This window comes from Talpa occidentalis, unplaced genomic scaffold, assembly GCF_014898055.3.
Source record: "Talpa occidentalis isolate TD23 unplaced genomic scaffold, MPIMG_talOcc4v2.1, whole genome shotgun sequence".
NCBI lineage: Eukaryota > Metazoa > Chordata > Mammalia > Eulipotyphla > Talpidae > Talpa > Talpa occidentalis.
Genome location: NW_026555331.1, coordinates 155,505,988 through 155,533,834, shown reverse-complemented (window position 1 = coordinate 155,533,834; position 27,847 = coordinate 155,505,988). Strand labels below are relative to the sequence as shown.

Genomic DNA, 27,847 nt, shown 5'->3' with positions numbered 1-27,847 from the left:
CGCCGCACTGACATTTGAGTCACATCACAAAGAAGTCAAAACAATGGCTTCACTTCCCATGCCGAGGGCACCGTGTGCACGCAGCGGCCTTGGCTGTCCGGTGGGCCGAGGGGCGGCTCCGCTCAGCCTCTGCCCCGCCCCTGCACTGCTGCCTCCTGTGCTGACCAAGCCCACCATTCTCTGCTCTCTCCCCCGGTTCCACTGTCCTAAGAGCATCTACGAGGGAAGCTTTGGGTGTGGCTACTTAAAAGAGAGGCGAGCGTCGGGACTAGTGTTCTGTGAGAACACTGCCTCGGTCTGTGGCGCGCTCCTTGTGAGTTCCTGGTGTTCCTCCTTGGCTTGCTGGGGTGTGCCCAGCCCCAAATGCCCTCCCCCGTGTGCCGTGCGTGTGTGCGTGGTGTGGCGTGTGTGGTGTGTCCTGCCCTTCCTGCATGGGGTCCCGCTATGTGTGTGGCTTGTGCTTGTTTCCACGATGCCCGCTGCGTGGCTCACACGAGCTCACGCCTGGCCCCAAGCTGCACAGGCCAGGGACTCATGGCCATGCCTGAGCTCCCACCGCTGCAGGCCCGTCCCAAGGGTAGAAATTCTGAGGCAAAAAATGATGCCGTGATGATGAAAGTGGATCTTCTCCTGGTTCGCCTCAGCGTGTGAGACATAAACATCTCTTTGTAAACTTGAAAAAAAATTCCTTAAATCCACTGTCTTCCTGAACTGCTGAAAAGAGCCGGGCCTGGCTTGCCCACCTCTTGGCACCCACACGTGGACAGGGACGCCCAGAGTCCACTGGGACCCCCCAACCCCCCGTGACCGGAGCATTGGGGAGATGACTGGGCTTATGCTCCGCTGGGCTCCGGAGCCGTGGCCTGGGGGTGGCAGTGGAGGTGCCCGTGCCTCCGGACCGGGTCTGGGGCTCACTGGGCGGTGCCAGGCGCAGATGTGTCCCGTGGCCGCATCTAGTTTCCGTCTCCATATGCATTTTCAGTCTTCATATTTTTCAAAAGAGGGAAAGCAAAAGTTTAGGAATAGACTTTTGGCCCATTTTAGGGAGCGGGTGACTCAGACCCTCAGGGCTGGGCCAGCTGCTCCTCGAGCCACAACAGAACAAACGCCACCCCCAGCACCAGGCCAAGGCCCTGTGCACTGGCTGGGGCGGCCATGGGCACCGGCCTCCTGCCCGCTTGGCGTCCGCACCACCCTCATCTTAGGTCCCTTCTCTCAGAGCTTCCTAGGTTGGTTTTTCAAGCAAATGTGTCTGAATTGTTTAGGGTGTTATGGCTGCCTCTGAGTGCCCAGCCATGAAGCTGTGGGGTCACAGCCAGTTTCCCTCCCACATCACAGCCCTCGCGACGGCTCCCTGAGCCGGCCGCTCGCAGCAGAGTTCCGGGGCGAGCTGACCGCTCCTCGCCAGGGCCCTGGTCTTGGCGAGGATGGGCCGGGGCACCTCAGTTCTCCTCCGAGGCCGAGACCACGACGGGTGTGTGCGGCTCTGGCTGCTGCCGGCTCTGCCTCCCGGTGCCTGAGGGGCCCAGAGTGTCCATGCCCAGAGCGGGCGGCTCCCATCCACCCAGGGTGCCTGTCGCCTCCTGGCCCGTGCGGTGTCTGTGCCGCCTGCTCTGGGCGAGGGCTTACGGGCTCCCTCAGCTCTACTGGGCAAGCGCGGTGGCCACTTCTGCCTCCAACTGGCCAGTGGCCTAAGGGTGGGGGTGCAGTCGGGTGGGCGCCCGAAACGACTCCCCACCTGGCCCGAGCAGCTTGTACGCCTCCACAGCTCCTCTGCCCTTTCCGCACCACCCCTCCCCACGCTGGCCTGAGCTGCGGTGTCGGGGCCGCACGAGTGGCTCCACGCAGGCTCTGCGGGCCCTGCAGCTGCCGTCCTCCCCACCCAGGGCTGTGAATGTACTCCCGGGAGCTGCTCCAGACTCTCTCCCCGGCGCTGGGCATCGGTGCTGACCCCTCTCCAGCCAGCGTCCGGCCCTGGCATCTGGCCCAGCCAGCCCCACTGGGGCAGACAGGCAGCTGCTGTCTCCTTGACTATAAAGTCTGCTGCTCAATGAGAGAGTAATAAAATTCAATCCATTGTTTGAAGCTGATTACAGCTAAAATGATAACACGTTTAACTGTAAATGTTGGTCCTTGAAGGAACTCGCGAGGACAAGAGAGTATGAACTGCAAAGGAAAAGTTTAGAAATAGGACACAAAACCCATAGTAACAGAACTCTAAAGCCAGGAGGAAGGTTTGGGGTGATCTCACCCGCCTTTGCATTTGAGTTTCGGAAGAGGGGTGAAGTGGAGAAGCGGAGAAGCCGTCAGTGTCAGCAGGGAGGAAACGGCCTGTGGTGTAGCCCTTTCAAGTGCAGCTTAGACAAAACCCACGTGGGGGCAGGAGGGTGGGCACGCAAAGAAGCGACCCGACCCCTCCTCTGACATCCCAGTCTTGAGCTTCCAAGTCCCAAAGGCAAGAGGGGTGAAGCAGAAGCATAGACGCACGGGCCTGAGGACGTGTGTTTGGTATTTACAGATGAAAGGTTGGTTCTGAGGTAAAAGCTTGAGCATGGAGAATTTCACAACTGATTTCTGTTGGTTTTTGTGTAAGTCTTGTTGGTGACTTTTCGTTAAGCATTTTTTGATCGCATACGGTTTCATGTCATTAACCTTCCATAAACTCCTCATTGCATGTTTTATTAACCCTTGGAATATTCATTTTCTTCTGACTTGAAAGAGTAACCCATTAGAATTTAACCCTGATGTCTTGAAGAAGGCTGCAGTTCAGAAAGCGTTCAAGGTAAACTCTTTCCCTCAAAGTGGAGAAGTCGATCAAATCTATTGCGAGAGGTGATGTTCTGGCCCCGTGGTGCTGTCAGCAAGTTGCCCCGTGCTCGTGGCCAAGTCGTGTCCAGCTCGAGAGGTCGAGGGGACTTGTGACCCAAAAATTCGCAGAAGAATTTAAGTCAACTTGGAAGACAAATTTTACAAGTACCAGTTTGGTAAACTGCACCTCTGTCCTCTTGCCTTAGGAAGCAACACCTGAGGTGGATTTAAATCTATATTTTGATTGGACCAAATCAGTGAAAATGGGGAAGCAGAAGTTCTACTAAAATCTTACCTGAGGGCCTCCCCTGGTGGCGCAGCGGTTGAGCACTGGGCTGGGAGGCTGCCCACAGCCTCTGCAGCGCCGGTTTGTTCCCCGGCCGCCGGCGAGGGTCCCACAAAAAATATATATAAATAAATAAATAAAATAAAATCTTACCCGACCCGCAATTGGGGTCCTGGGTGCTGGTGCACGGCTGCCAGCCAGAACATCTCCTCTTCCAATACGCGGCCAGGTGGCCGGGTCGGCCTCTGGGCTTTGGTGCTGCTGGGCTGGGGCACAGATCTTTCAAGAAGCCTTAAATTTCACTCAGTGAGGTGTATTGGAAACTAAGCTCCATCCTTAAAATGACATGGATGTGAATTTTCTGAATAAAGTGCTGAAGTCATCAGTAACTTAGGATGGTTTACTCCCCTGCAATTTCTTTGAACGTTTTAGGCTTAAATATTTGGGGGGGGGGGATTTTGAATGTAATTGTTTTTATAAAATTCTCCCCCACTAATTCAGGAATTGTTTTTAATCCATTTCATCTAGAAAAATACGTTGAATTCAAAAGCAAGGATGACCGACCCCCGACCCCCGCCCACAGAGGGGTACAGAGTGCTGGCCTCCGGAGGGCACCCTCTGGGCTGCACACTGGAGGGGTGGGGCTGCTTTATCCCAAACTGGGTGAAGAGTGAGCTTCCCCCCTCCCCCCCGCCCTGTGCCAGGGCCTCGCGGTCACAGCCACAAGCTTCCTGGTCGCTCCCCGTGGCCTCAGCTGAGCCTCTGGGTGTGCCTGCCCCGCGTGTGGGTGAGAGCGCCTGGGTGACTGGGTGGCGGCAGCCAGGCTTAGGTCAGCTGGGCAGACCTGCAAGCTCACGGTCTGGCCACCTCACAAGTCTGACTGGTGCTGGTACAGCTGCGTGTTGGGTCACAGTAGAAAGCACAGTGATCGGACTTTATTTCAGAGAGTTGACGCCACTATTCGTTGCGCCCCTGAGGAGCACAGTGCCAGTTAAAGTTTAATAGCATTGACTTCTTACTTACTGAAGGGTTGGTGAACTCAGGCTGAACACGCATGTGTCCTTCATGCGCTCACACGCTCGCACAGGAGAGGGAGCCGGGTAGCCCCGCAGCTGTGGCCGGAGGCTGGAGCTGTCTTCAGTCCCAGGTTTCTCTCTGTTCAGAGATGTGAGAAAGTTCTTTAAAAAGTCTTAAAATCCCCACTACAGTAACTCTAGGGATGAATGGGCCGTGTTTTCAGAGGTGAAATGACTGTGTGAGTTTGGAAAGAAACTCAGCATCTGCACCAAAGACCTACAGTGTGTCACGTAAACAGGCCTGTTCCTGCAGAAACCCCGTGAGCGCCTGCAGGCGAGAGAGGGGCATACCCACTCCTTCCCGCCACAGCGGGCCCGGGTGGCCGCTTGGTGCAGAGGATGCAGGTGCACTGTGAAAGGAGGAGAAAATGGACTTAGGGGGAACCCTCTTCTCTGCCTAAGGAACCTAGAGCCTGCGGTTTGTCATAGTATTCACTTCGCTTTGCAGAATTATCCACATCAAAAAGATGAAGCAGAGAACAGATTCTCACAATAGGTTTGCGCTAAGAATATTTTATTCCAATAATTGTATGATTTTGGAGCTGGTTTCTATCATTGCCCCAGTGTTGAGGGTTGACACTAAAACTATCTAGAAAAAAAAACACATTTGTGCCTGCTGATGTCCACTAACAGACACTTGACCGCATCCTCTGGTGTGGCTGAGTTGTGGACAGTGCCTGTGGCAGTGCTGCTTCTGGGCCGGTTGCTGAGGTCTGCTTTTTGCCATTTTTTTCCTCATTCCTAAATCTTTCATCTCTGCTTAATTTAATGTGATTCTAGGTATTCCTTTTTTCTGTCAGAATTACTTAGCAGCCGAGAGCAAGACCTGGCAGCCCCATGAGCAGACTGACTGGTTCACAGTGCAGGCCTGTCCTGCACTTTGGGGGTGCCGTCCGGGAGCCTCTGGGGGGCACCTTCTGGTGTGTTGCCTGTCTGCTCCCCACTTGTTTCACTCTGTTCATTTTGTTATCAAGCAAGATAAGTTTTGGGAGCTGGGATTAACATTAAAGACTTTGAAAAGATTCAGTGTTTACAAAGCAGCTTGCTATAAAAATCAAAGGCTTCATGACACTTAAAAATTGTGTGAAATAGAAATTTTCTTAGTTATTTTTATGGCGAGTAGCCATGGCTTTGGCATGTGCCTCGCAGTTGGCTTCTAAGTGAATTGTCCCAGACGGTCCCATGACAGAAGCGTCAGAAGTAAATAGAAGTGGCTGTTGGTATAAACCAACCAGTTAGTTTTAGTAAACCTCACTTCAGGATATGTTTGTTTATTTTGCCTGTTTTTTGTTTTTGGATAGTCGGGGAAGAAAATAAACAGCAACCCGAATCCTCTTGTCCAGATGTCCGTCGGGCACAAGGCTCAGGAGAGCAAGGTAATAGGCAGCCCCGTCCCCTGGGGGGGCCAGCGCTGATGCTGACCCTTCCGTGGCCATCAGATGCGTAGCCAGCTGCTTAATTGGGTGATAAGTATACTGTTCATTTTAAAAAATAACATTAAAAAGTAACACATGAATATACTCTTGCTTGAGTTCATGGGTCGGTGACATATGGGGCAGCTCTCTTAGTTTCCTCTGAATGCTCCATAAATACCGTGTTTCAAAGATAATAGTGCTTAAAAAATCAACACACTCAGTCCCAGGAATCGGGAGCGGGAGCTGCTCACCCCCGGGAGTGACAAGCTCCTGCAGACCGCAGCTCCGTCCCGGGGGCTGTTGCCACCCGGTTTGGTGAGAAGTGGCTTCACAGATGCACACTCAGCATTTGTCTCGAACATTTTGCACAATGAACACGGAAGGGCAGGTGCTCAGGCCGTGTGTCTTGGAATTTCATCGCTGCCCTGAGCTTTCTGGTGCGGAGAGGGCGGTGTTGGCAGCAGCCCCCTGCTCCGCACTGTGGTAGAGCTGCTGTTTGGGGTTTCCTTCAGATTCGGTACAAAACCAGTGAGCCGGTGTGGGAGGAAAACTTCACCTTCTTCATCCACAACCCCAAGCGCCAGGACCTTGAAGTCGAGGTACGTGGTGGGCTTCCGGCAGGTGTGTCCAGGCAGACAGTGGGCACTGAACAGCTGCCTGGGAGGGACAGGGGGCTGCCGCTGTCAGGCCCCACCCTGCTGTGGCCCCACTAATTCAGGCACCCTGAGTCTCTGGGACCTTTTGGTACTGTGAGTCGGCGTTTCTCATCTTCAAGCCTGGTCAGCTTGTCACCAGTCTACATGGAGCGGCTGTGCTGGGCCTACGTCCAGCAGCTCTGTTGGTCAGGCTGGTACGCAGGCGCCCTGCTGTGTGGGGCCTTATCGACTCTGTCTGGGGCCTCGGGCCTCTGGTCTCCTCCCCCACCTCCCAGGGTAGGGCTGTGTGCAGGGAGCCCCTTCTGGGCCGAGAGTCTGGTCCCGGGGCAATGTGCAATCCCATTAAAGGCTTTCCTGCTAGTGAAAGGATCATGGAGCTTTTCTGCTTAAGTCCACAGATGCTGACTCCCAGGTGTCAGTAGCAAACTCGCAGTGGCTTTTGAGCTTTCACGTGAGAAACCCTGCAGGCACCCCTGGAAGGTCGCCACGAGGTGCAGCCCCTGTGTCCCCAGCCAACACGGGTGGTCTGTGCCGTGTGCTAGACCCAGCCACTGCCCCTCTGAACTACACAGACCGTCCCCGGGACCCCGGCGCCTGCCTGTTCACGGCATTTACCTTGCATTGGGTGTTGCCATCACCAAGAGACACCTGATGGTGAGGGGCCATTGTACCCCAGGACTTAGCATCTGAGGGGTTCCTGGAACATCCCCCCTCCCCGGGACACCAAGAATCAGCTGTGTCCTGTTATGTGTTCCGCTTAAGTTGCCAACACCTTCCAAAGGGTCTTTGTATCTCAGTCATGAAGGCTGTTCCCGGGCCCTGGTACCAGGGCGCTGCCGGCTCCTGGGTCACGAGGAGGGTTCCTCCCCTTTGGTTTTCTGGAGGAGCTGGTGTGGAGCTGATGGTCTCCTCACACCCCTGGTAGATTCACCAGGGAAATCACCTGGGCCTGCAGCTCTCACACAGATTCGATTCTGCTCGTGGCTTCACCCCGCCCGGGTTACCTCCTCCTTCTGGAGGACTCGGTGTCACGTCTTCCGAGGAAGCCAGCCATCCCTCTGAGCTGCCGCGTGGCCTGGCCCGCCGCCCCACGTGGCCCTTCCCTGTCCTGTCCAGATACCGGCTTCATGGTTGCTGATTGTGGGCATCTCGCCTGCTTTCCTGGTCAGCAGGAGGGTGGTTTTACCTTCTCACAGAGAAGTCTTTCATCTGCTTCCCGCTGTCTATCGCGCGAGGAGGCCTGTCCGAGGGCAGCAGACAGCAGGCGCTGCGGACTCTGCAGGCGGCTGAGTGGGAGGCCTGAAGGCACTCAGGAGTGTGTGCCGGTGCATGGGCGTCTCTGGGGCCGGTGCGCCCGCCCAGGGTGTTTCCATCCCCATGGCAGGGCGCTCCGGCCACGGGGCCCCTCGCGCCCTCTGCGCTTGAGCCTCCTCACTGGCGCAGCCCCGCGCTCAGGTGCGTGTCCGCCGTCCCGCCCCGCTGTGCAGGTGAAGGATGAGCAGCACCAGTGCTCGCTGGGCAGCCTGACCATCCCGCTCAGCCAGCTGCTCGCCAGCGAGGACATGACCATGAGCCAGCGGTTCCAGCTGAGTAACTCGGGCCCCGGGAGCTCCCTGAAGATGAAGATCGCCCTCAGGGTGGGTGTCCGCGGCGGGCGGGCCGGCGGGCCGGGGCGGGGGCGGCGCGGAGAGGCGCTGCGGGGGGCGGGGCGCGGAGAGGCGCCGGCGCCGCCCCCCTGACGGCGCCCCCCGCAGGTGCTGCACCTGGACGCGCGGGCGCGGGCCGCGGACCGCCCGCACTCGGCGCAGGTGCGGCGGCCGGCCGCGCCCCAGGACGGGCGCCGGGTCTCCGTGCGCTCCCCGGCGCCCGCGTCGCCCGGCGGCCCCGCGGCCCCGTCCGCGCCCGGCGCGGGGGCCGGCGAGCCGCCCGGCGAGGAGGAGCCGGGCGCCGCCGCCGAGCCCGGCCCCCCGGGGCCGCGGGAGCCGGGCCGGAGCCCCGCCAGCCCGCCCGCCGGCGCCGCGCCCTCCCCCGGCCGCGCGTCGCCCAAGGAGCCCACGCCCAGCATCGCCTCCGACGTCTCGCTGCCCCTCGCCTCGCAGGAGCTGCGGCAGCGGCTGCGCCAGCTGGAGAAGTACGGGCGGGCGGGGCGCGGGGCACGGTGGGGGCGGGCGGGGGCGGGGGCATGGCCGGGCGGGGCTCCCAGCTGGGGCAGGGCGGGCCCCCTGCCCCCTCCACCCCCCCAGCCGCGGCCTCTTGCGGCACCGCAGGCTTCTGGGGCCCACGTTGTCTCGCGTGAAGAGCCGCCGGGGCCAGGGCTCCCTGAGGGGCCGGCGCCCCCGTGTCCCTCCCCGCGCAGGGCCGCAGGGCCCAGCGGTGGGCAGCGGCAGCTTTGCCCGGGGTCAGCGCCCTCCCCTGCCCAGGGCGCTGGCCTGCGGGATGGTGGCGGGGCCCCTCCTTCGGGTGTCGGGGTGCAGGTGGCCGCGGGCTTTTGGATGAGCAAGAACCGGCATCTCAGTCACCAGCAGCCTCCGCAGCGGCCTCTCCCCCAGCCCGAGCGAAGCCGCCTCCAGCGGCTCCTGCGGCCTGTCGTCCCCACAGGCGTGCGGTCTGGAGGGCCAGGCCTGGCTCAGCCCGGGCCGCACACGCCCTCACCACCTCTGCGCCCGAGGACAGCCAACTCTGTTCTCTCCGCTTCTAAAGGACCTAGAGCTTTAAACTAGAAAACACTTTTTTCTTAGGAGAGAAATTTAGGGAGTGACTGAGGTGATATTTGGGGGGGTCATGGCTGTCTTGGGGGCCATGTTCACCTGAGAGCTGGGGATCCCTGTAGCCGGTCACTGGGCCGTGAGCACCGCTGTCCCGGGTGCGCATCCACGGGCCAGGTGTGGGCTGGCGACAGAGCTAGGAGGCCGCTCGCCTTGTCCCCATTCTGGGCCCACACTGGGGGCGTCAGCTCGGGCCTGGGGGCCCCTGCGCAGGGCGTGCCAGGCGCCCTCAGCGGAGGCTGTGCATGTGCTTGTTGCAGCGGGATGACCCTGGGCCAGTCGCCACTGGGGCAGATCCAGCTGACGGTGCGGCACAGCTCGCAGAGGAACAAGCTGGTGGTGGTGGTGCACGGCTGCAGGTGAGCCCAGCACCACACCTCACATGAGACCCTTCCATGGACAGTCCCCGCCGTGGCTGTCTTGCCGCCCCGTGGCGGCCTGACCCGCGCCCCGTGGTGCACAAGCCGTCCCTGGCTCGGCAGGAGGGTTGTCCTCGCCTCCTGCCACAGGAGTGCAAGCGCAGCTCTCCCACAAAATCGAGGGCTTCTCAGGGTTCAGTGTGCAGGAGCAGGTTGGTGTCAGCTCAAAGGGTCCAGAGGGTTGGTGGCATCCGGGTTGGCCGGACAGTCCAGTCCCTGTGAGCACTGGGAGGGTGGTGCTCTGTGGGAGGGGTCACTGAGCATGCTGGCGGGCGACTCACCTGGGGCCGCGCTGTTCTATGGAGTCTTGTCATAGGCCTCTTGTGGAGTGACTTACTTTCCTTTGATATGACTGGTCTATAGTTATTTGAAATAAGACTGGTCTTTAAAAAGTTGTTCAAGGGCCTCCCCTGGTGGCACAGTGGTAAAGCTGCCCGCAGCCTCTGCAGTGCCAGTTCGATCCCCAACCACCAGGCGAAGGTCCCACATGGCACGCAGACCTCTCCTGCCGCCCGCTGTTCCCCTCAGCAGTGTCCTTCGGTCCTTCTGCCTATTCTGCTCCCCGCTCTGGCTCTGGTGAATTCTCTCGCCCTCCCGCGCTTCTGACTGTACCCAGTGCTTTGTTGGAGGGCCTCCCCTGGTGGCGCAGGCGGTTAAACACAGTTCTGTGAAGCTGTCCGCAGCCTCTGCAGTGCTGGTTCAATCCCGGCCGGCTGGCGAGGGTCCCACAGGGTGCGGCAGACCTCTCCTGTCTCCCCGCTGCTCCCCTCAGCAGTGTATTCCAGTCCGTCTGCCTGTTCTGCTCCCCGCTCTGTCTCTGGTGAATCCTCTCACCCTCCCGTGTATCTGGCCTATAGCCCAGTTCTTGTCTAAATAAATAAATAAATCTGTAAAACTAAAAAAATTTTAAAAATTGAAAGTTGGTCAACACACAGGAAAGCAGAGTTCTTTAGAAACGGGGCTCTGAATGTGGCGTCGAGTTCCTTTTGGGTTTCTGCTCCTCAGAGGGACGGGGCCCAACTTAGCATCCTGCAGGGCTACTCCAGTGTGCAGCGGCCAGCCAGTGGTGGCGGGAGGTAGCGCGAGCCTGCAACCTGGCGGCCCCCGCTGCCCGGGCGGGAAGCTGTGAGGGCGGCGGGCTTGGCTCTGCGCTGGCTCTCGGCAGCCGGTGCCCCACAGCCCAGAGAGCGGAGCTGCGTGCAGCTCTGACGCCCCCCTGCTGTGCATGCTCAGGAACCTCATCGCCTTCTCAGAAGACGGCTCCGACCCCTATGTCCGCATGTACCTGCTGCCCGACAAGAGGCGTTCGGGAAGGAGGAAAACTCACGTCTCCAAGAAAACCCTGAACCCTGTGTTTGACCAGAGGTAGGGTCCTGGTTAAGGGCATAACCCCCAAGTCACGCCCATGATCGCTGCTGAGCAGAGCGAGTGGTGAGACCCTGCTGCGTCTGACTGGGTGTGGGAGGGGCCGTGGGAGGGGGCGCCGTCAACCCAGCCGTGGCCGGCCGCCTGTGCTCACGGGAGCACTGCCCAGGCCCCGAGCAGCTCTCTTGTGTGGGGTTCCAGCTCTTGATTTTTTGCTAAGTTACTCATGAAAATTAAGAGTTTTAAAATATATACTTTTTAAAGTTCATTTTAAAACAATACTCTATTAACATCTTAAAATGCATTCGTGTGTGCACAACAGTAAAACAATGCGGGAGAAGCTTGGTGCCCTGCGGCTCTCTTCCCCCGTCAGGACTCCTGTCTGCAGTCAGACTCAGGGCTCGTCGGGAGCCGTGGCGCTGTCTGACTCTAGTCTCTGTGCCAAGCACCTGGCATTTGGGATGAAGCCCCTACGTCCGTTGTGCTCCGTCCCAATCACCTTAGTTGCACCAAGGCCAGAGACCACGGTCTGGTGTGGCCCCTTCTCTTATCCGCAGCCTCTGAGAACTGGGGGCCCCATACGCACATTGGGGCTCCAGGCTGCTTGCGGGGTGGGAAGGTGGCCCCATTCTAGCGGGTCCCGGGCAAGTTGCCACGAGTTCCCCAGCCCAGAAGGACATGGTTTCCTGGGGGCAGCTTTGTCTGCAGAGCTGTCTGCTGTGAAAAATGCTGCTCCTAAAACTGCCCACGCCCCCCTCATCTTCTCTTCCACCCCCCAGCTTGGCAGCTGCTCCCTTGTGTCCTCAGGGCACATGAGCTCAAGACGCCCACCTCACACCCAGAGCCCAGAGCCAGGCTCTCCTGCCGTGCAGATTTGGCCATTGATGTCCAGAGAACACCCACCCTCACGGGAGCCTTCATGGGTTAGGAAAGCTAGAAAACAGTTTCTAAGAAACAGTCTTGGAGTCTTCATGAAATGCCACCTCCAAACATCTTGCAGAACTCGGTTTCATTGGAAAGCAACGCGAACAGAAATGTCGTGTTTTTAGACGTGACGAAGACATGGCAGAATCATGGCGCCGTTAACGGAAGGTCCTCTTGTCCGTTTCAGCTTCGACTTCAGCGTCTCGCTGCCCGAGGTGCAGAGGAGGACGCTGGACGTGGCGGTGAAGAACAGCGGCGGCTTCCTGTCCAAAGACAAAGGGCTTCTCGGCAAAGTCAGTGTGAAGACAGCCCGGGGCGCTCTGTGCTCCCCAAGCCCCGAGTTCAGGCCGGGCGGGTCGGTGGGGACGCCCTCTGAGTAGCGCCCATCAGTGAGCAGTGCCAGGAGGACCGTCACTGGGGCCGCGCACTGTGAAGACACGCTCAGGTGTTTCCACGTGTTTCTGTTGTGCGCGTACTAGTCATGCTAACACCACGGATGTAAGTGGGAGGAAAGGTTTGGTGTTGGGTTTTTTGTTCAGGCATCACACTAAAAGAAAACACAAAGGGAGATTCTCGATTCTGCCTCCCCAGCTGCTCACGCTGCCTTTCCTGACAAATCGTTCTCTTCATTTTTCTGAATTTTTCTCGTCTCTGTCCATACTCACACCCAGCGCTCACGCAGGAGCATACGCTCCAGCGTGCACGGCAGGGACGGGGGTTTTGTGGCAGGCCCAGTGCCGTCGTCCGCGTCACCGCGGTGGCACCCCATGACTTAGCTGCACTGACATGGCTCGTGACCTAAGGCCGTGGGGTACAGTGGGCCGCGCAGTTTGTTGGCAGGTCACACGAGCAGGAGAGAGAGAAAGGAGACTCAGGAGAGCGGTGCTGCCCAGATGGTGGCGAGAGGTCCGGAAGGAATCGCTTCAGCCATTTGTATACGCTCTTTCAACCCACAGGTACTGGTTGGTTTGGCCTCTGAGGATCTGGCCAAAGGCTGGACCCAATGGTGAGTGTCTGCACAGTCCCCTCCCCCCCCCCCCCCCCCGAGTCCACGTGTACAAAGCGGCACTTTGCACGCTGACGGCCTCTTGCCTGGGCCCTCGCAGGTACGACCTGACGGAAGACGGCGCGCGGCCCCATGCGGCGACGTAGCGGAGCCCGAGGAGCAGCTGCACCTGCTACTTTTATACTCCCCTGTGTCCAGTTACACAGACCCAAGCTGTTTCATAAAACATGTTGACATTTTAGTCATATTTGGCCACTCTTGTTAACTTTTATATGTTACAGTCGCCGCCTCGTGGTGGGACAGCTACACGCTGCTGCACAAGCCGGGTGTCGGGGCTGGCCCTGCGAGGCAGCAGAGACGCTGACTCCGCAGGCCTTGTTTCCAGCGGTGCAGTGTAAATACAATATTTTTTATAATCGATGCTGGTGGGAAATCAGAAGAAAATGAATCTAGGAAATATATATTTATTTTCTTCTAAAATGTAATAAATTCTTGCCACAAAGTTACCAGTTTTGTCTTTGCAGGAAAAAGTTCTGTGACCCATTTTGTGGTGTTTCTCTTTAGGAGAAAAGCGCGGGGTCCAGTGTTGGTTATTTCTGCCCATGGCGGGGGGCGCGGGGCCGAGCCGCTTCTTGCCCCGGTCTCTGGCCGCGCGTCCGCGGGTGGCCCAGCCCTTGTCCCCCCTCTGGAGCCGGGGGACGCCCTCCTTGCTGCTGCCGGGCCTGCCTTCGCCCTCCCCCGCGCCAGGTCACCTCTTACAGCAGGTGCCCTGGAGCCCTCGCCCTCCCAGCCCTTCACTGCCCAGCTGCGAGCTGGGGGCCGCCCGGGCCGGCACTAGGCCTTCTGGTCCAGACTCCCAGCCGTGGCTCCGCAAGCTGCCCCTCCTCCCTGATGTGACCACTCGGCCTTCAGGCCGCCTCCACCTGCAGATGGAGGGGTGAGCAGGCCAGGCCGCCTCCAGGCCTTCCAGCCCATCTCTGAACAGAACCCCGAGGGGGCAGCCGGGCCACAGCTGGCCGGGGGCCGCTGCCGCGCAGCGTGGGAAGAGAGGATCCCGGGCACCCGTCCAGGCCAGGAGCTGGTGCAGGGAAGGGGCGCGCCGCTGGAGAGCCGAAGGACGGGGGGCGCAGGCTGAGGTTCCTAGCTGAGGCCTGAGGCTCCCAAACCAGAACAGTCGGAGCTCGAGCCCGTGGAGAGAGCCACACGGGTCTCCTGTGTCTCCACGGAGGAGGCGGCTACTCGCGGCCGAGGCTGCCAGACACCTGCCTCACCCCACCGGCTCTGAAGGCGCAGTGGGCACTCGGCACCGGAGCAGAAGACGCAGAAGCAGATAAACAACCGGGAGCACCTCACGTGGAAGAGCTTCCACGGTGGAAGGACACCAAGACCAGTCAGCCTCTGGAGTGGGCGCACATGCAGCGCCCTCACGGGGCAGCATCCAGGACCTTACTCAGTTTAACAAGAACCCCGATGGGCAGTAGCTCTGCCCAGACGGTTCTTCGGAGAGGATTCCAGAAGCGCAGACATGCAGGAAGCAGTCCTTGCCTCCAGTATGTCAGACGCAGGTCAGCACACGGAGAGGCCCCCCCATGTCCGTGGGGACACACCACCAGGACCCCAACAAGTGCAGGGGGTGGGGAGGCGTCCTGCCCCACTGCTGGCGGGACTGTGATCTGGTGCGGCCACCATGCAGAGTGATCCAGAGTGGCTTTAAAAAGCCGAAAGTAGAGGGGCCTCCTGGGGGCGCAGGGGTGAAGTCCCAGCACTGTCAAGCTATCAGCAGCCACTGCGGCCTGAGTCCATCCCCGGCCAGAGAGCTACCCACAGGGCAAGCAGACCTCTCCTGTCTCCCCGCTACCCCCCTCAGCAGTGGATTTCAGTGGATCCGCCTGTTCTGTCCCCCACTGTCTCTGGGGTATCCTCTCACCACCCCCCCGCATCTCTGGCCTGTACCCCACCCAGCTCTTGTGTGCATAAATAAATCAAATCTTTAAAAAAACTAAAAAAAAAAAAAAAAAAAAAAAGCGAGGCCGGCCCGTGGCCGGGTGGCGTCCAAGAGCCCCGGCCCACATAGCTGCCAGCAGCCGCGCTCCCCAGGCCAGCAGGAACCCACGAGCGTGGCAACAACGCTCCCAGGCAGGCGCCACGGGAGGGGGAGCAGCAGCCCCGTCCGGGAAGCAGCAAGACCCAGCACCCCGGCTCCGGGTCACCAGCGGGCGCCCGCCCAGCCCCGCGGGCACGGCCGGGGCAGTGCCGCCTGCGCCGCGTGTATTTTTCCTTTTCCGACCTTTCAAAAGGCTTGTTTGTCCGTGGATGCTTGTCATCTAGTGACAGCTTCAGGTACTCGCGGAGACCTGGCAGAATTTGAACACAAGAGGTGACAAAAGTCGGCCTCCCGGGGGCGCAGGGGCTGAGTCTCAGCCTGTCAAGCCGTCTGCAGCCCCCGTGGCCTGAGCTGGACCCCCGGCCGGGGCGCAGCGGACCTCTCCTGTCTCCCCACCGCGCCCCTCGGCAGTGGATCTGCCTGTTCTGCTCCCCGCTGTCTCGGGGGGGTCCTCTCACCCCCCTCACCTCTGGCCTGCACCCCAGCTCTTGTATGCTTAAATAAATACTTAAAGAAACAAAAATGGAAATTCCACGTGACCAGTGTCCCCCTCAAGGCACCTCGCCCAGGAGCACAAAGCCTCTGGCAGAGCTGCCCACTCTGCGTACTCAGCTCCAGGTGCTCCCTGCCAGCCGGATGGGTGCCCTGGGCCTGGCAAGGGGCAGGGAGACGGGGATCTCTATGCCGCGGGGTGTCCCCAGCCCTCAGGAAGATGAAGTCCTGCTCTTTACAGAGAAATGAAGGCGCTGGAGGGGATTCTGTGCAGTGGGGCGTGGGTGACAGGACTCTCTTGGACATGCTCATGGCACAGGTGGACACACAAGGGAGTGAGGCCTGGGGGCGGGGAGAGGGTCCTCCTCCCCCAGAGTGGTCGCCAAAGCGGCATCCTCTGACCTCAGCGCCGCTCGGTTCGGAACGAACACCGAAGGCCAGAAACTTGGACGTGTCCTGAGAAACAACAGCGAGTCCGCTGAGGGCCGCGGCGGCCGGGCGGGGCAGCAGCAGGCGTCAGGCCTGGCTGCACAGCGCCTTGGCCACGTCCCTTTGCCCAGCTCAGCCCTGCTGGCCCAGAGGGGAGTCTTGTTAGCGTCAGCGTCGTCCTGCCACTCGCCGCGGCCGGCATGTAGATGTTTGTTTTCGGCGTTGCTGTGAGGTCCGCAGGAGCCCTCGGCCTTCTGAGCAATGAGTGTTGGTTTCACCTTCAGAACAGGGTCAGGAGCCCTCCTTGGCGGCACAGGCTGCTAACGCAATGGCCGCAGGGCACCGCGCGTCTCCCCAGCGCAGCCTCGCAAAGCCTGCAGGACAGGACGAGTAAGCGCAGCCGCGCCCACCCTCTCACTGTGCTTCCTTCCTCTGGACACTGCGGGGAACCAGGTCTCTGGGGTCCGGCCCAGGAGTTGAGCCAGGGCACGTCTACCAGGGCGCGCCGTGACTGCGGTCACTCACACGTGACATCCGGATGGAGTCCCCAGGACCCACCTCTGGCCCAGCCTGTTGGGGCGGGACGCCAAGCTGACCGGGAGCCGCCGTGTCCCAGCGCTCTTGGGCACGTACATGCAGGCTCCGGGGACCCACCCCTGGAGCGGAAACGGTGGTGGCCTCCTCCCGCCCCAGGACCCGGGCTTCTGGGCCGCAGCTGGCAGGGATGGTGGGGGCAGGGGCGCCCCCCGCAGAGCCCGCCTGCTCCAAGCCCTGCAGGGCCCGGTTTTCTTCCACGCGCCCAGTCCACACAGGCAGCGCGGGCGGTGGGGGCTGAGATTGTCACGTCGTCCAGAGACACAAAGAGTCTGCAAGAGCCGTGAGGCTCCGAGAACCACCGCCACCCGCCGCACAACCAGGCCCGGAGGAGCCCAGCTGCCCACCGGCCACGGGGCCAGCAGCCAAGCCCTGCCAGGCAGCCAAGGCACGCAGGGGCGTTCACTGTGGGGAGAGCCCGGCACTGAAACGTGAGGACAGACTTGGTGGAGCAGGCCCCGGGCTTTGTGCTAGGAGGAGACGGAGGCCGCCTGATTTCAGAGTGACCAGTACAGGACCTCAGGCCCCACAGCGGAGGGGAAAGCGGGTTAAATTCGTGAACCCAGGGAGCAGAGACTGGGGAATGGGGATGGCGGACGCCTGCTGGTCCCTGCTCCCTGACAGCCTGGCCCGGCCTCCCCACTCCAGGGGGCTGCCTGTGGGGGTGCCGGCCCGGCCATCTGGGCTGCTCTTCCCTGCGGTGGAGACGCCGGCCCGCGCAGGCCCCTGGCTCACGGGACCACCAGCCCTCGGCCTCCTCCCGCCGGGCCGCCTCTCCTTCCTTGGGGCCTGGCCACACGTTGACGAGCACTCGCCATGGCCGCGGCCGTGGGGCCAGCCCAGGCCCTGGGCACCCCTCCCGTCAGCCCTGGCCCTCTCCTCTCAACAATGTCTCCCCGAGGCCAATGAACATTCACACAAAAGGCCTGGGCCTGCCGTGTCCCTGTCCACAGAGGGGTCCCCCACAGGTGGGTGGCTGTGGTGGGGGGGCGTGCTGAGTTTCAGAACCCTGGAGAGTCAGGTGCAGGAGCCGAGTCTGCCGCTGGCCAGTCAAGCGCCGTCTCCTGGAGGTTCCGGGCCCAGTGCCCCGGGGCTCCCAGGCTGTGGCGTCCGGCCCATCCAGCCACAGTGCAGCCCGCTGGGCACGGAGCCCCAACACGGGGGACTCGCCGGCCATGCCCTGCTGGCCTGTGCACCAGGTAGTGGGCCCTGCAGTGAAGTGCAGGGTCCTGGCAGGCTCGCAAGGCGGTGCCCATCACACTGGATGTTTCCCTCCCCCAGAGAGGAGCCCACCAGCGACCCCACCTCCTGCAGGTCCACCCTGCTCTCCATGGCTGCTGGCCAGACCCCACGCCCCACCACAGTGCGGCCGGCGGCCCCTCACTTGAGCCTGTGTCAAGGCCTCGCACTGGAGCCCTGTCAGCCTCCCCCGGCACCCGCAGCTCCATGGCATGGGGGACACCAGCGGGGCCACGTCTTAGGGAACCTCGTGAGGACTCAGGGTGGCCGGGCGAGACCCGCCAGCCACTGACCCAGGTGCCCGATCACCATCGAGACCAGCTTCCACCTGCACGGCAGGGCCTGGTGCCCAGATCCACGAGGTATAGAGGTGTGGGCCCCACCCGCCCCCAATGCAGCAGCGTCGCGTCCTATGCTCAGTCCAGGACGGCCACCCACCCTGGGGGCCCCCGGGATGGCCAACAGCCTCGAGGTGCCGGGATAACACCCTAGGGTGCTGGTGCCACAAAGGTGCCTTGTCCGGGCCGAGGGGAGCAGGCCGACGTCTGCTGGAGCCTGAGGTCTTGCTTCAGCCAGCAGATGAAGAAATGCAGTGAGCGGCCCCGCGGAGGAGGCCCGGCCTCAGCCACTAGCCTCCTGGCCCTGGTGTCACAGCCAGAGACCCCCAGCCAGGCCCGCCCGTCTGCAGCAGCCGCCCGGCCGCAGGAAGGAGACTGCCCTCCTCAGGCTTCCACGGTCACCACCGCAGGGGCGAGGAGGCCACTGGTGTTGGTGGGCTCTCAGGGCGCCACGCAGCCCCTCGCGGTGATGAGGGGCGCCCTCCTCGGCCCCTTCCCGCCTCGGGGGCAGACAGAGCCACGCCTCGCTTCCCAGGCTGCGCGTTTACTCTTAAAGTCGCACGAAACCACACAGAGGAAGGAAGCGCGTCCACGCGGCCGCCCCAGCGGGCACCCCTTTCTCGGGACCTGCGACTGGCTTCCTGCCGGCCTCTGCGGGCGCCCCGCCCGCCCGCCGGCCGCACCGGAGGGCAGCTGGCGCCGGTCTCCCCCGGCGGCGCGGCGGGCGCTACTAACGGCTCCCTGCCGGCTGCCCGGCGACGCACAAGCCCGGCCTGCCCGGGCCTGGGGGCCGGAGCCGCGTCCCGCTGTCCGCGGCGGCGCCGGGGCGACCCGGCCGGGCAGCCCCGCGCACAGGCCCCTGCTGCCGCGCGCCCGGGCTCCGGGGATCCGCCCGCCGTCCCGCTCTGGGAGCCCCTCGGGCCGCCCTCCCCTGCGCTGCACCCCGCTCTTCACGACAAATAAAGTGAATTTTTAGAACGTGAGCCTCGTCCTTGAGAACAACTTTGCCCTTGATGCCTTTCCAGACGTTACTCGGCGGCGCTGGGGCGGGGCCGGGCGGGGCGGGGCCTCGGGTTGGGGACGGGGACGGGCGGGGCCTCGGGTTGGGGCCGGGCGGGGCGGGGCCTCGGGTTGGGGACGGGGACGGGCGGGGCCTCGGGTTGGGGCCGGGCGGGGCGGGGCCTCGGGTTGGGGCCGGGCGGGGGGGCCTCGGGTTGGGGACGGGGCGGGGCGGGGCCTCGGGTTGGGGACGGGGGCCGGGGCGGGGCCTCGGGTTGGGGGCCGGGGCGGGGCCGGGGCGGGGCCTCAGGTTGGGGACGGGCGGGGCGGGGCCTCGGGTTGGGGGCGGGGCGGGGCCTCGGGTTGGGGACGGGGACGGGGCGGGGCGGGGCCTCGGGTTGGGGACGGGGCCGGGGCGGGGCCTCGGGTTGGGGGCCGGGGCGGGGCCGGGGCGGGGCCTCAGGTTGGGGCCGGGCGGGGCGGGGCCTCGGGCTGGGGACGGGGACGGGCGGGGCCTCGGGTTGGGGCCGGGCGGGGCGGGGCCTCGGGTTGGGGACGGGGACGGGCGGGGCCTCGGGTTGGGGCCGGGCGGGGCGGGGCCTCGGGTTGGGGCCGGGCGGGGCGGGGCCTCGGGTTGGGGCCGGGCGGGGCGGGGCCTCGGGTTGGGGACGGGGACGGGCGGGGCCTCGGGTTGGGGCCGGGCGGGGCGGGGCCTCGGGTTGGGGCCGGGCGGGGCGGGGCCTCGGGTTGGGGCCGGGCGGGGCGGGGCCTAGGGTTGGGGACGGGGACGGGCGGGGCCTCGGGTTGGGGCCGGGCGGGGCGGGGCCTCGGGTTGGGGCCGGGCGGGGCGGGGCCTCGGGTTGGGGACGGGCGGGGCGGGGCCTCGGGTTGGGGACGGGCGGGGCGGGGCCTCGGGTTGGGGCCGGGGCGGGGCCTCGGGTTGGTTCGGGCGGGGCGGGGCCTCGGGTTGGGGCCGGGCGGGGCGGGGCCTCGGGTTGGGGACGGGCCGGGGCGGGGCCTCGGGTTGGGGACGGGGGCCGGGGCGGGGCCTCGGGTTGGGGGCCGGGGCGGGGCGGGGCGGGGCCTCAGGTTGGGGACGGGCGGGGCGGGGCCTCGGGTTGGGGACGGGGACGGGCGGGGCCTCGGGTTGGGGCCGGGCGGGGCGGGGCCTCGGGTTGGGGCCGGGCGGGGCGGGGCCTCGGGTTGGGGACGGGCGGGGCGGGGCCTCGGGTTGGGGCCGGGCGGGGCGGGGCCTCGGGTTGGGGCCGGGCGGGGCGGGGCCTCGGGTTGGGGCCGGGGCGGGGCCTCGGGTTGGGGACGGGGACGGGGCGGGGCGGGGCCTCGGGTTGGGGCCGGGGCGGGGCCGGGGCGGGGCCTCAGGTTGGGGACGGGCGGGGCGGGGCCTCGGGTTGGGGACGGGGACGGGCGGGGCCTCGGGTTGGGGCCGGGCGGGGCGGGGCCTCGGGTTGGGGCGGGGCGGGGCCTCGGGTTGGGGCCGGGCGGGGCGGGGCCTCGGGTTGGGGCCGGGGCGGGCCTCGGGTTGGGGACGGGGACGGGGCGGGGCGGGGCCTCGGGTTGGGGGCCGGGGCGGGGCCGGGGCGGGGCCTCAGGTTGGGGACGGGCGGGGCGGGGCCTCGGGTTGGGGACGGGGACGGGGCGGGGCGCGTAGTGGGCGGGGCGGGGCCATGGGGCGGTGTCCCTGGCCGGGCTACGGAGGGCGCGCGCGGGTCCTCGGGGTGGGGCCGGCGCGCGGAGCGGAGCCGAAGGCGGGCGCGGGGCGGGGCGCGGGGGGGGCGCGGCGGGCGCGGGGCGGGGCCAGGGCGGCGGGCGTGTGGGCGGGGCTCGAGGCCGGGGGGCGGGCGGGCGTCCCCGGGGCCCCGCCCAGACGCCCCAGCTCTCGCGAGAGCAGCGCGGTGACGCGCGGGCGGCGCGCGGCGCGGCGCGGCGCGGCGCGGCGCGGGCGGGCGAGTTTGAATGTGGCCGGAGCGCGGGAAGCGGCGGGGCGGGGGCCGAGGTGAGCGCGCGCGGCGGCCGGGCCGGGCGGGGGGCGGCGGGGCCGGGGCCGAGGTGAGCGCGGCGGGCCCGGGCGAGGCGGGGCGGGGCGGGGGCGGCGGGGCGGGCGGCCGCGGCCCTCCGAGCCTCCCCGGGCGGGCTGCGCCCCGGGCTCGGGCCTGTCCTGGGCGCGGAGCCGCCGGCGTCCGCGGGGAGCGGCCCCGGGCCCGGCCGGCGCCTCCGTCCCGGGCGGCGGCGTCGGGCCAGCAGCGCCGCTGCGGGAGGGGCGTCGGGGCTGGGGCGTCCCGCCGGGGCGTCGGGGCGGGGGCCCGGAGACGCCGGCGGAGGCCCGGAGCCCCGGCGCTGCCCCCAGGGGCCGTGCGCGCGCAGCCGGCCGCTGACGAGCTCGCGGGCCCCGCGGGGCTCGTGCCGAGGGAGCTGCTCCCACGGGCCGGCCTCCCCCCGCGGCCCGTGCCGCGCGCCAGCCCTGGCGGGAAGGCGCGCCCGGAGGCTGCTGGAGCCGCGGGCCCGCTCGCTCGGGCAGCTTCGCGGGCAGTTGATGACGAGGTGACCCGCTGACCCCGTCGCGGGGCAGGAAGCGAGTCAGCGCGTAGAGGCTGCAGCTCGCCCTGCGGGGTGCTGGGCCCCTCTGCCTTGGGGTGTCGGAGCCGCATCGCGTCTTGCAGGAAAGGTGTATTTGCAAATGCGGGCGTCAGCGCGACCGTGTTCCCCCAGGGTCCCGGGGTAAGCGCCGCAGGAGCCGCGGTTTCCTCCATCATGGAGAAGCGGGAGACGTTCGTGCGAGCAGTGTCCAAGGAGCTCGTCGGAGAATTTCTGCAGTTTGTTCAACTGGATGTAAGTTTCGTGTTTAGCTTCCTTGTGGCTTTGGCTGTTAGTGTCAGGCGTTCTTCTGAAATCAGCGTGTCCACAGATGGGGTGCAGTCACCTCAGTGAATCCAGAGCCATCAAGGTTTACTTAAAAAAAAAATGGCGCTGTTCCCAGGTGGACCTGCTCTGGGCAGCTGCTCACAGAATGTGTTTCCTGCTTTGTTTTCAGAGAGCGGTGGGGTGTGTGTGAGTGATGAAATAACTTGCTTCTTTCTGCTTACAAACACCTGTGGCTCCTTGCTGTGTGCCCAGGGCGTGTATCCGTGCGCGCGCGCGTGTGTGTGTGTGTGTGTGTGTGTGTGTAAGGCGGGCACTTGTTTTGCCCTTAGGTTATTCAGTGTTGTAGTGGGTCTGGGTGGGTGCAGATCTGCAAGGCTTATAAAATGTATCCTGTGAATGTAGAAATAACCACATGCCCCCCAGGCCACACATCTGCAGGGAATGCCTGAGAGCAGACTGTGTAGACGTGCCGTTTCCTGTGGGTGACTTGGATTCGCCTGCAGTGCACACATGGTTTCATCTAAAGGCTGATGCTGCGAACTGCATACCCAAATGTTGACTGAAATCACAGCAAACTAAACCGACCACGATGAGCTGTTAATAGTAATTTAAATACAGAAAGCAAAACAGCCACATCTGGGAGGTGCAGCTAGCTCCAAGGTACCGGCACTGTGGCGACAGCACCTTTGAGGCACCATCCTCCCCCGAGCCCTACCTAAGCTGCTTGGCAGTGGGTGCCTGGGGAGTGCTGAGCCCCTGCTAGAGTGTCGGTTCACAAACAGCAGGTGTAGGCACACTTCACCTAGTGCCTCGGGCACCGTGCAGCTCTTGCCTAAACGTGAAAATGAAAATATTGTACGATGTGCGCTGCCTGGTGCGTCAACCCGAGTGCTGTGGCGTGCCCTCCTGCAGGAGGGGTAGTTCAGTGCTGTAGTGTCACACGGTCTGCCTGATGGGACTGAGGAAAAGTCTTCTTGTTTTAAAATGCCGTGACGCTGCCTGGGTGCACCCCCCAAACACAGTCCTTCCTGCTGTGTGGAATGATGCACTCCCAAAGCCCTGCTCGGCACAGTGTTCAGCAAGGACCCGAGGGCTAGTGGGCGTGAGGGGTATGAGGCATCGCTCCCACTTCAATGACACACCAGGAGAGAGCACCTTGTGAGAGCCGCGCTGCGGCTTAGACGCAAGGCCTGTGGGGGGTGGCACCGTGCTCTGCGGGCAGCTCTGACCCGGGCAGGAGAGATGGGAGTGACGGAAAGAGCTAGTTCCCCGGCGGGATCCCTCCAGCGCTGGCCATGCTTCTGCGTGGCCGTGTATCACCCCTGTGCCCTCAGCTGCCATCGGGCGATCAGGCCGACCTGCGCTCGGTGGTCGTGAGTAACCTTGGTGAGCCAGGCTTTTGGGCGTCTTTGCGAATGAGGGCTTTGTCTTCTTCAGGTCAGCATCCAGGAGCAGGTTACAGGGTTGCCCGGCAGTTTTCTTTTCAACTTTTTTTTTATAGATTTATTTATTTTTTATACAAGAACTGGGGTACAGGCCAGAGGTGCCAGGGGTGAGAGGACTCACCAGAGACAGAGTGGGAAGCAGAACAGGCAGACTGACTGAAATCCGCTGCTGAGGGGGACAGCGGGCGAGGCAGGAGAGGTCTGCTATGCCATGTAGGTATCTCCCTGGCTGGCTGGGAATCGAACCCACATTGCAGAGGCTGCGGACAGCGTCATAGCGCAGCGCTCAACCCGCTGCACCACCGGGGAGGCCTCTTTTCAACTTTTTGAGGCGCCTCCATAGTGTTTGTTCTCCATGGTGGCTGTGCGGTTTGCATACCCTCAGCTGTACCGCGGGTGACTTTCCTCCGCCCTCCAGCCAATGCTTGTTTCTGGTCTTTTTGTCTGTTTAATGTTGTTCCATCGACGTGACGTCGCTCGCATCCTGGTGCTTCGTGGTAAGTCGGCATCCATGCCAGGCCCTCACGGTCGAGGCTGTTCTCATAAACGTGAGCTGTTGCCTTGTGTGGCTCGGCCTCCATGCCCACGAGTGCGTCTCCTTGTGCCAGGCCCGCCTTCTTCTGACCGGGCTTTTCTTCGTGGCTGCTGGCTTGCGAGTCTCTGGAGGGGGCCCTGGTAGGTGTGTGACGTGAGGTGTCTTCTCTCATGTGGTGGTGCCTCTTGCTTGCGGTGCTTCCTTTGCCACGCAGATACTTTTTACTTTGATGTTTCCCTCACTGTGGGGCCACATCCCAGAGGCGTCTCTGATGCTGAGATCAAGGCACTGAGTGAGCCAGAGCGTGGATGTGAGGATACAAAGCAAACCAGCAAACACTGCAGCCCTTAGCCTGACCGCGCTTGGGAGGGGCGGGCGCAAGACGGGGCAGGCTTCTGTTTTGTCCCTCCCCATTGCCAGGGGTCTCGGCCCGCCCCGGCTTCGTTCTCCCACTGTCCTTGACCTCATCAGGGTGCTCTGCGGCCCGTCCCCTGCACTGCTGCCGACACTGGGCACTCACTGTCATTGCCACGCCCTGCTGGATTTTGTTCCATGGGTTACCATCCGGGACTGCCACTCCCGGTGCTCCGGCCACCCCAGATCACCCCAGATTAGCTGTGGTTTGCTCCTTTCAGCTGGGTTCCCTGCAGTCTGGTCAGGTTCTCTGCTTCCTCAGACTGGACAGGAGGGAGGTGCAGTGGTGATGAGCTCTGGGGCTGACCGGCCAGCAGGAGAGAGGTCTGGAGAGGGCCCTGGGCAGTGCGGGTGTGCCCCCTGCTGCTGCTGCTATCACAGTGGCTCCTGGGCACTGGTAGCCCCGTGGCCTGGAAAGGGTGGGCATCTGCACACACTGGTTTTTTTGAAAGGATTTGGCAAAGAGTGAGGTGCCAGGGCTGATGAGTGGAGGGATCTGCTGCTTTCTGTCCAGGAACCCCCGTGCTTTCCCTGGCAGGGATGGGTTTTGAAAACTACAGCCAGACTCCTGAACTAGCAGCCAAGTGAGCACTGGGACGTTTCCTTCGATGCAGTTACGAGAGGGATAGGCTGATGTTTTAATTCGAAATGTAACACGTGTCATTTATTTTACAGAAAGATGCTTCTGACCCTTTCAGCCTCTCTGAGTTGCTGGACGAGCTGTCAAGGAAGCAGAAGGAAGAGCTCTGGCAGAGGCTCCGGGGCCTGCTGACCGCGGTGCTGCTCGAGAGCCCGGTGGACGGCTGGCCGGAGGCGGCCCCGGGGGAGAGCGACGTGGAAACAGAGCACACGTTCAAAACGGTCGTGTCGCGCTTACAGAACTGAAAATTTTTCTTCTTGTGAAAAATGATTGTTTAATCTGTATAATTGATTTAAGTTGCGGCAAAATCTGATGTCAGGAGTTACAAGTATTTGAAGTCTGTGATCGCTTTCTCTTTTCCAGCCCTTTCTTTATAATCCAGTATTCAGCACTGATGTTCTGTTCAAACAGCCAACTTGTATCAACTTTGATTTGCTTTTAGAATGAGCTAGAGGTGTGGGCTTGGTTTTTTTTAATGTATTTAGTAAATTTTAAATTTCCTTAAACAATTGCTTTTTAAGTTGATTTAATTGTACTTTGATTTTTTTCACCCACAGAAAAATAACATAGAGATAATTTATGCAATTACCTCTGTGATCCTTGCCTCTGTGTCTGTGATAAACGAGAGTGAGAACTATGAGGCCTTACTGGAATGCGCCGTCATTTTAAACGGTGAGTGGACATGGTCACAGCGCGTGGTGCTCAGAGGGAGCCAGGGAGAGGCCTCTGCGGAGCTGGGTGCATGCGGTGCGACCTGCCTCAGGCACCTTTTCTTGCCCTGGGAAGGAGCAAAGGAGTCGCTTTTACAGGCTGCCCTTAATAACAGCCCTGACAGTGCTCGCTTCGGCAGCACATATACTAATAACAGCCCTGACAAACGGGTTTGCTTTGGCCTCAGCAGCGGTTGAGGGGGTGAGATGTGCTCTCAGAGCAGCTAACTGCGCCTCTGGGCTACTCGGGGGCTTGTGCACCTCCCCCAGCACAAGCCTGTTAGGGCGAATAGTACAACCTGGACTGTCGTAGCTGGTGATCAGCCCCAGAGTTGCCTGCTGACCACGCATGGTGACGTTGCATGTTCCCCTTACGTATGCCATCAGCGTGACTCGAGCAGTGATCGTTGACTCTTGGGGAAGTTTTACTCTACTAAATTCCTGTCTTACTATTTTTCAGGTTTTAGCTAAACTGAAATTGTAGTCACTAATTCAGAAGGAACGTTAGCCTGAGTTAGTGAGGAGATCTCATTATAAATTTGCAGGTGTGAAATATGTAAAGGTCATTTTAAGTAATGGTTTTGAGGAGAAGCCTCTGAACATCTCCCCCCCACCGCCGCCCTCTGGGAGTGTGTCCGACAGGCTCTCTTACTAAGCCTTTTGTTCTCGGGGCAACTCGGAGTTATATCTGCTGTTTCATTCAGAATTCTTGCCTGGAAATACATGCTTATTAAGAAGTTGCCTCTAATCAATATAAAAATAGCTTCCAAATGTTTTCTGACTGCTGCTGCTGGTTAGAAGCGTGACCACTGTCGAGGGAGTAGTGCTGATGCGGTCCTTCTCCCGGCTTCCCAGAACTTGGGAGCTCTGCGTTAGGCCAGTGGCACTCAGGTAGCTACAGGCTAGAGTGAGGAGCATGTTGTTAGTATTATTAGTTTTTCAACTTTTCTGTTAATGAAGTACCACAGCTTTATATTCATCATAATAGCTGCTTTTATTATTTTTCACCAATAAGCCAGAATTGGAGGCTGGTGTGTTGAGGGACTGAGGTGGCAGTATCAGGTCGTCAAGGCTGACTCTCTGGGGCTTCATGTGGCCCTGGGCATCCCCGACCTACCCTGGAGTAGCCCCGGGTCTGCCCACCGAAGCCAGGGCCTTGGGCAATGTTGTCTACCGGCGTCTTCTAGATCTAAAATTCTCTATTCTTTTGGATTTGCTTTTTAATAGTAGGAAAACAATTTTTTAATTGTCACCATTTGCATTCCCCAAATAAGGTGTATAAGTCTTTGGTAAGTTTAAACTGGAGTTTGCTTTAATGACGTCTCTGCGAGTCACAGTCGCTGCACTGTGGAGCCGAACCCACGTTGGTTACTCACCGACTGACCGTCACTGTGCTCTTTAGGGATTTTGTATGCATTGCCTGCGTCTGAGCGGAAGCTGCGGAGTTCTATTCAGGACTTGTGTGTCACGTGGTGGGACAGAGGCCTGCCTGCCAAAGAGGACATGGGGAAGACTGCGTTTGTCATGCTGCTGAGGCGGAGCCTTGAGACAAAAACAGTATGTCCACTTCCAGCAGCAGATACTTGCCTTGATGCTGGCGTGTCTGCGTGCACCGCACCAGCCGGGGTTGGCTTGCTTGCGAGTGGCCTGACTGCAATGTCTTCCCAGTTAGGGATTTTTTTTTTTTTTGCATGTAGGTGAACTGGGGTACAGGCCAGAGGTGGGGGTGTGAGAGGACTCCCCAGAGACAGGGTGGGGTGCAGAACAGGTGGATGAGGGGAGCAGTGGGAGAGGTCTGCTGCACCCTGTAGGTCAGCTCCCTGGCCAGCCGGGGATCGAACTCGTGCTGCAGGGGCCGCGGACAGCCTCAAAGTGCTGAGACTTAAGTTCTGTGCCATCAGGGAGACTCCAAATAAAATAGTCTCACAGGTAATTTGGAACGGGACCTTGCCATTTATAAGCAGCTTCTCATGTTCTCTCTCTTCGCGCTCCGCCAGGGTGCAGACATATGCCGGCTGTGGCGCCTTCACCAGGCCTTGTATTGCTTTGATTATGATCTGGAGGAAAGCAGGGAGATCAAAGACATGCTGCTCGAGTGCTTCATTAGCATCAGTTACATCAAGAAAGAGGAGGTGAGCGGCTTCTTTCTGGTTTGCTTATGATCTGCTTTCATTGCATGCTTTTGAATCATGTACGTTCTTGCTGAGGTAACGGTGTGCAGCACTCGGGGTGGCTGCGGGCTCAGAACCGCTTCCAGTGCTGGCTGCCTGTGTGCGCTTGCTGTGTCTGCACAGGCGGCCACCCCCTG

The 27,847-nt window shown here is 61.7% G+C and overlaps 2 protein-coding genes across 4 annotated transcripts in view; both read left to right on the top strand.

The window, feature by feature from the left end:
• The window catches only part of ESYT2 (extended synaptotagmin 2), a 44,294-nt gene extending 31,047 nt beyond the window's left edge, over positions 1–13,247 (top strand). Inside the window, exons 14-23 of one of the 2 annotated variants that reach the window (XM_037516542.2) lie at positions 2,720–2,782; positions 5,472–5,546; positions 6,098–6,184; positions 7,729–7,878; positions 7,996–8,372; positions 9,267–9,365; positions 10,659–10,790; positions 11,902–12,007; positions 12,671–12,720; positions 12,821–13,247. In XM_037516542.2, the coding sequence (XP_037372439.1) occupies positions 2,720–2,782; positions 5,472–5,546; positions 6,098–6,184; positions 7,729–7,878; positions 7,996–8,372; positions 9,267–9,365; positions 10,659–10,790; positions 11,902–12,007; positions 12,671–12,720; positions 12,821–12,866 (1,185 nt within the window). In that variant the 3' untranslated portion in view covers positions 12,867–13,247. The remainder of the gene's footprint in view (positions 1–2,719; positions 2,783–5,471; positions 5,547–6,097; positions 6,185–7,728; positions 7,879–7,995; positions 8,373–9,266; positions 9,366–10,658; positions 10,791–11,901; positions 12,008–12,670; positions 12,721–12,820) is intronic. The other variant, XM_037516549.2, reaches the window with a different exon arrangement.
• Positions 13,248–20,901: 7,654 nt separating this feature from the next.
• NCAPG2 (non-SMC condensin II complex subunit G2) overlaps positions 20,902–27,847 on the top strand; it is a 41,732-nt gene continuing 34,786 nt past the window's right edge. For both annotated transcript variants that reach the window (XM_037516530.2, XM_037516521.2), the window contains exons 1-6: positions 20,902–20,929; positions 21,643–21,762; positions 24,865–25,050; positions 25,387–25,501; positions 26,942–27,096; positions 27,537–27,671. In XM_037516530.2, the coding sequence (XP_037372427.1) occupies positions 21,685–21,762; positions 24,865–25,050; positions 25,387–25,501; positions 26,942–27,096; positions 27,537–27,671 (669 nt within the window). In that variant the 5' untranslated portion in view covers positions 20,902–20,929; positions 21,643–21,684. The remainder of the gene's footprint in view (positions 20,930–21,642; positions 21,763–24,864; positions 25,051–25,386; positions 25,502–26,941; positions 27,097–27,536; positions 27,672–27,847) is intronic.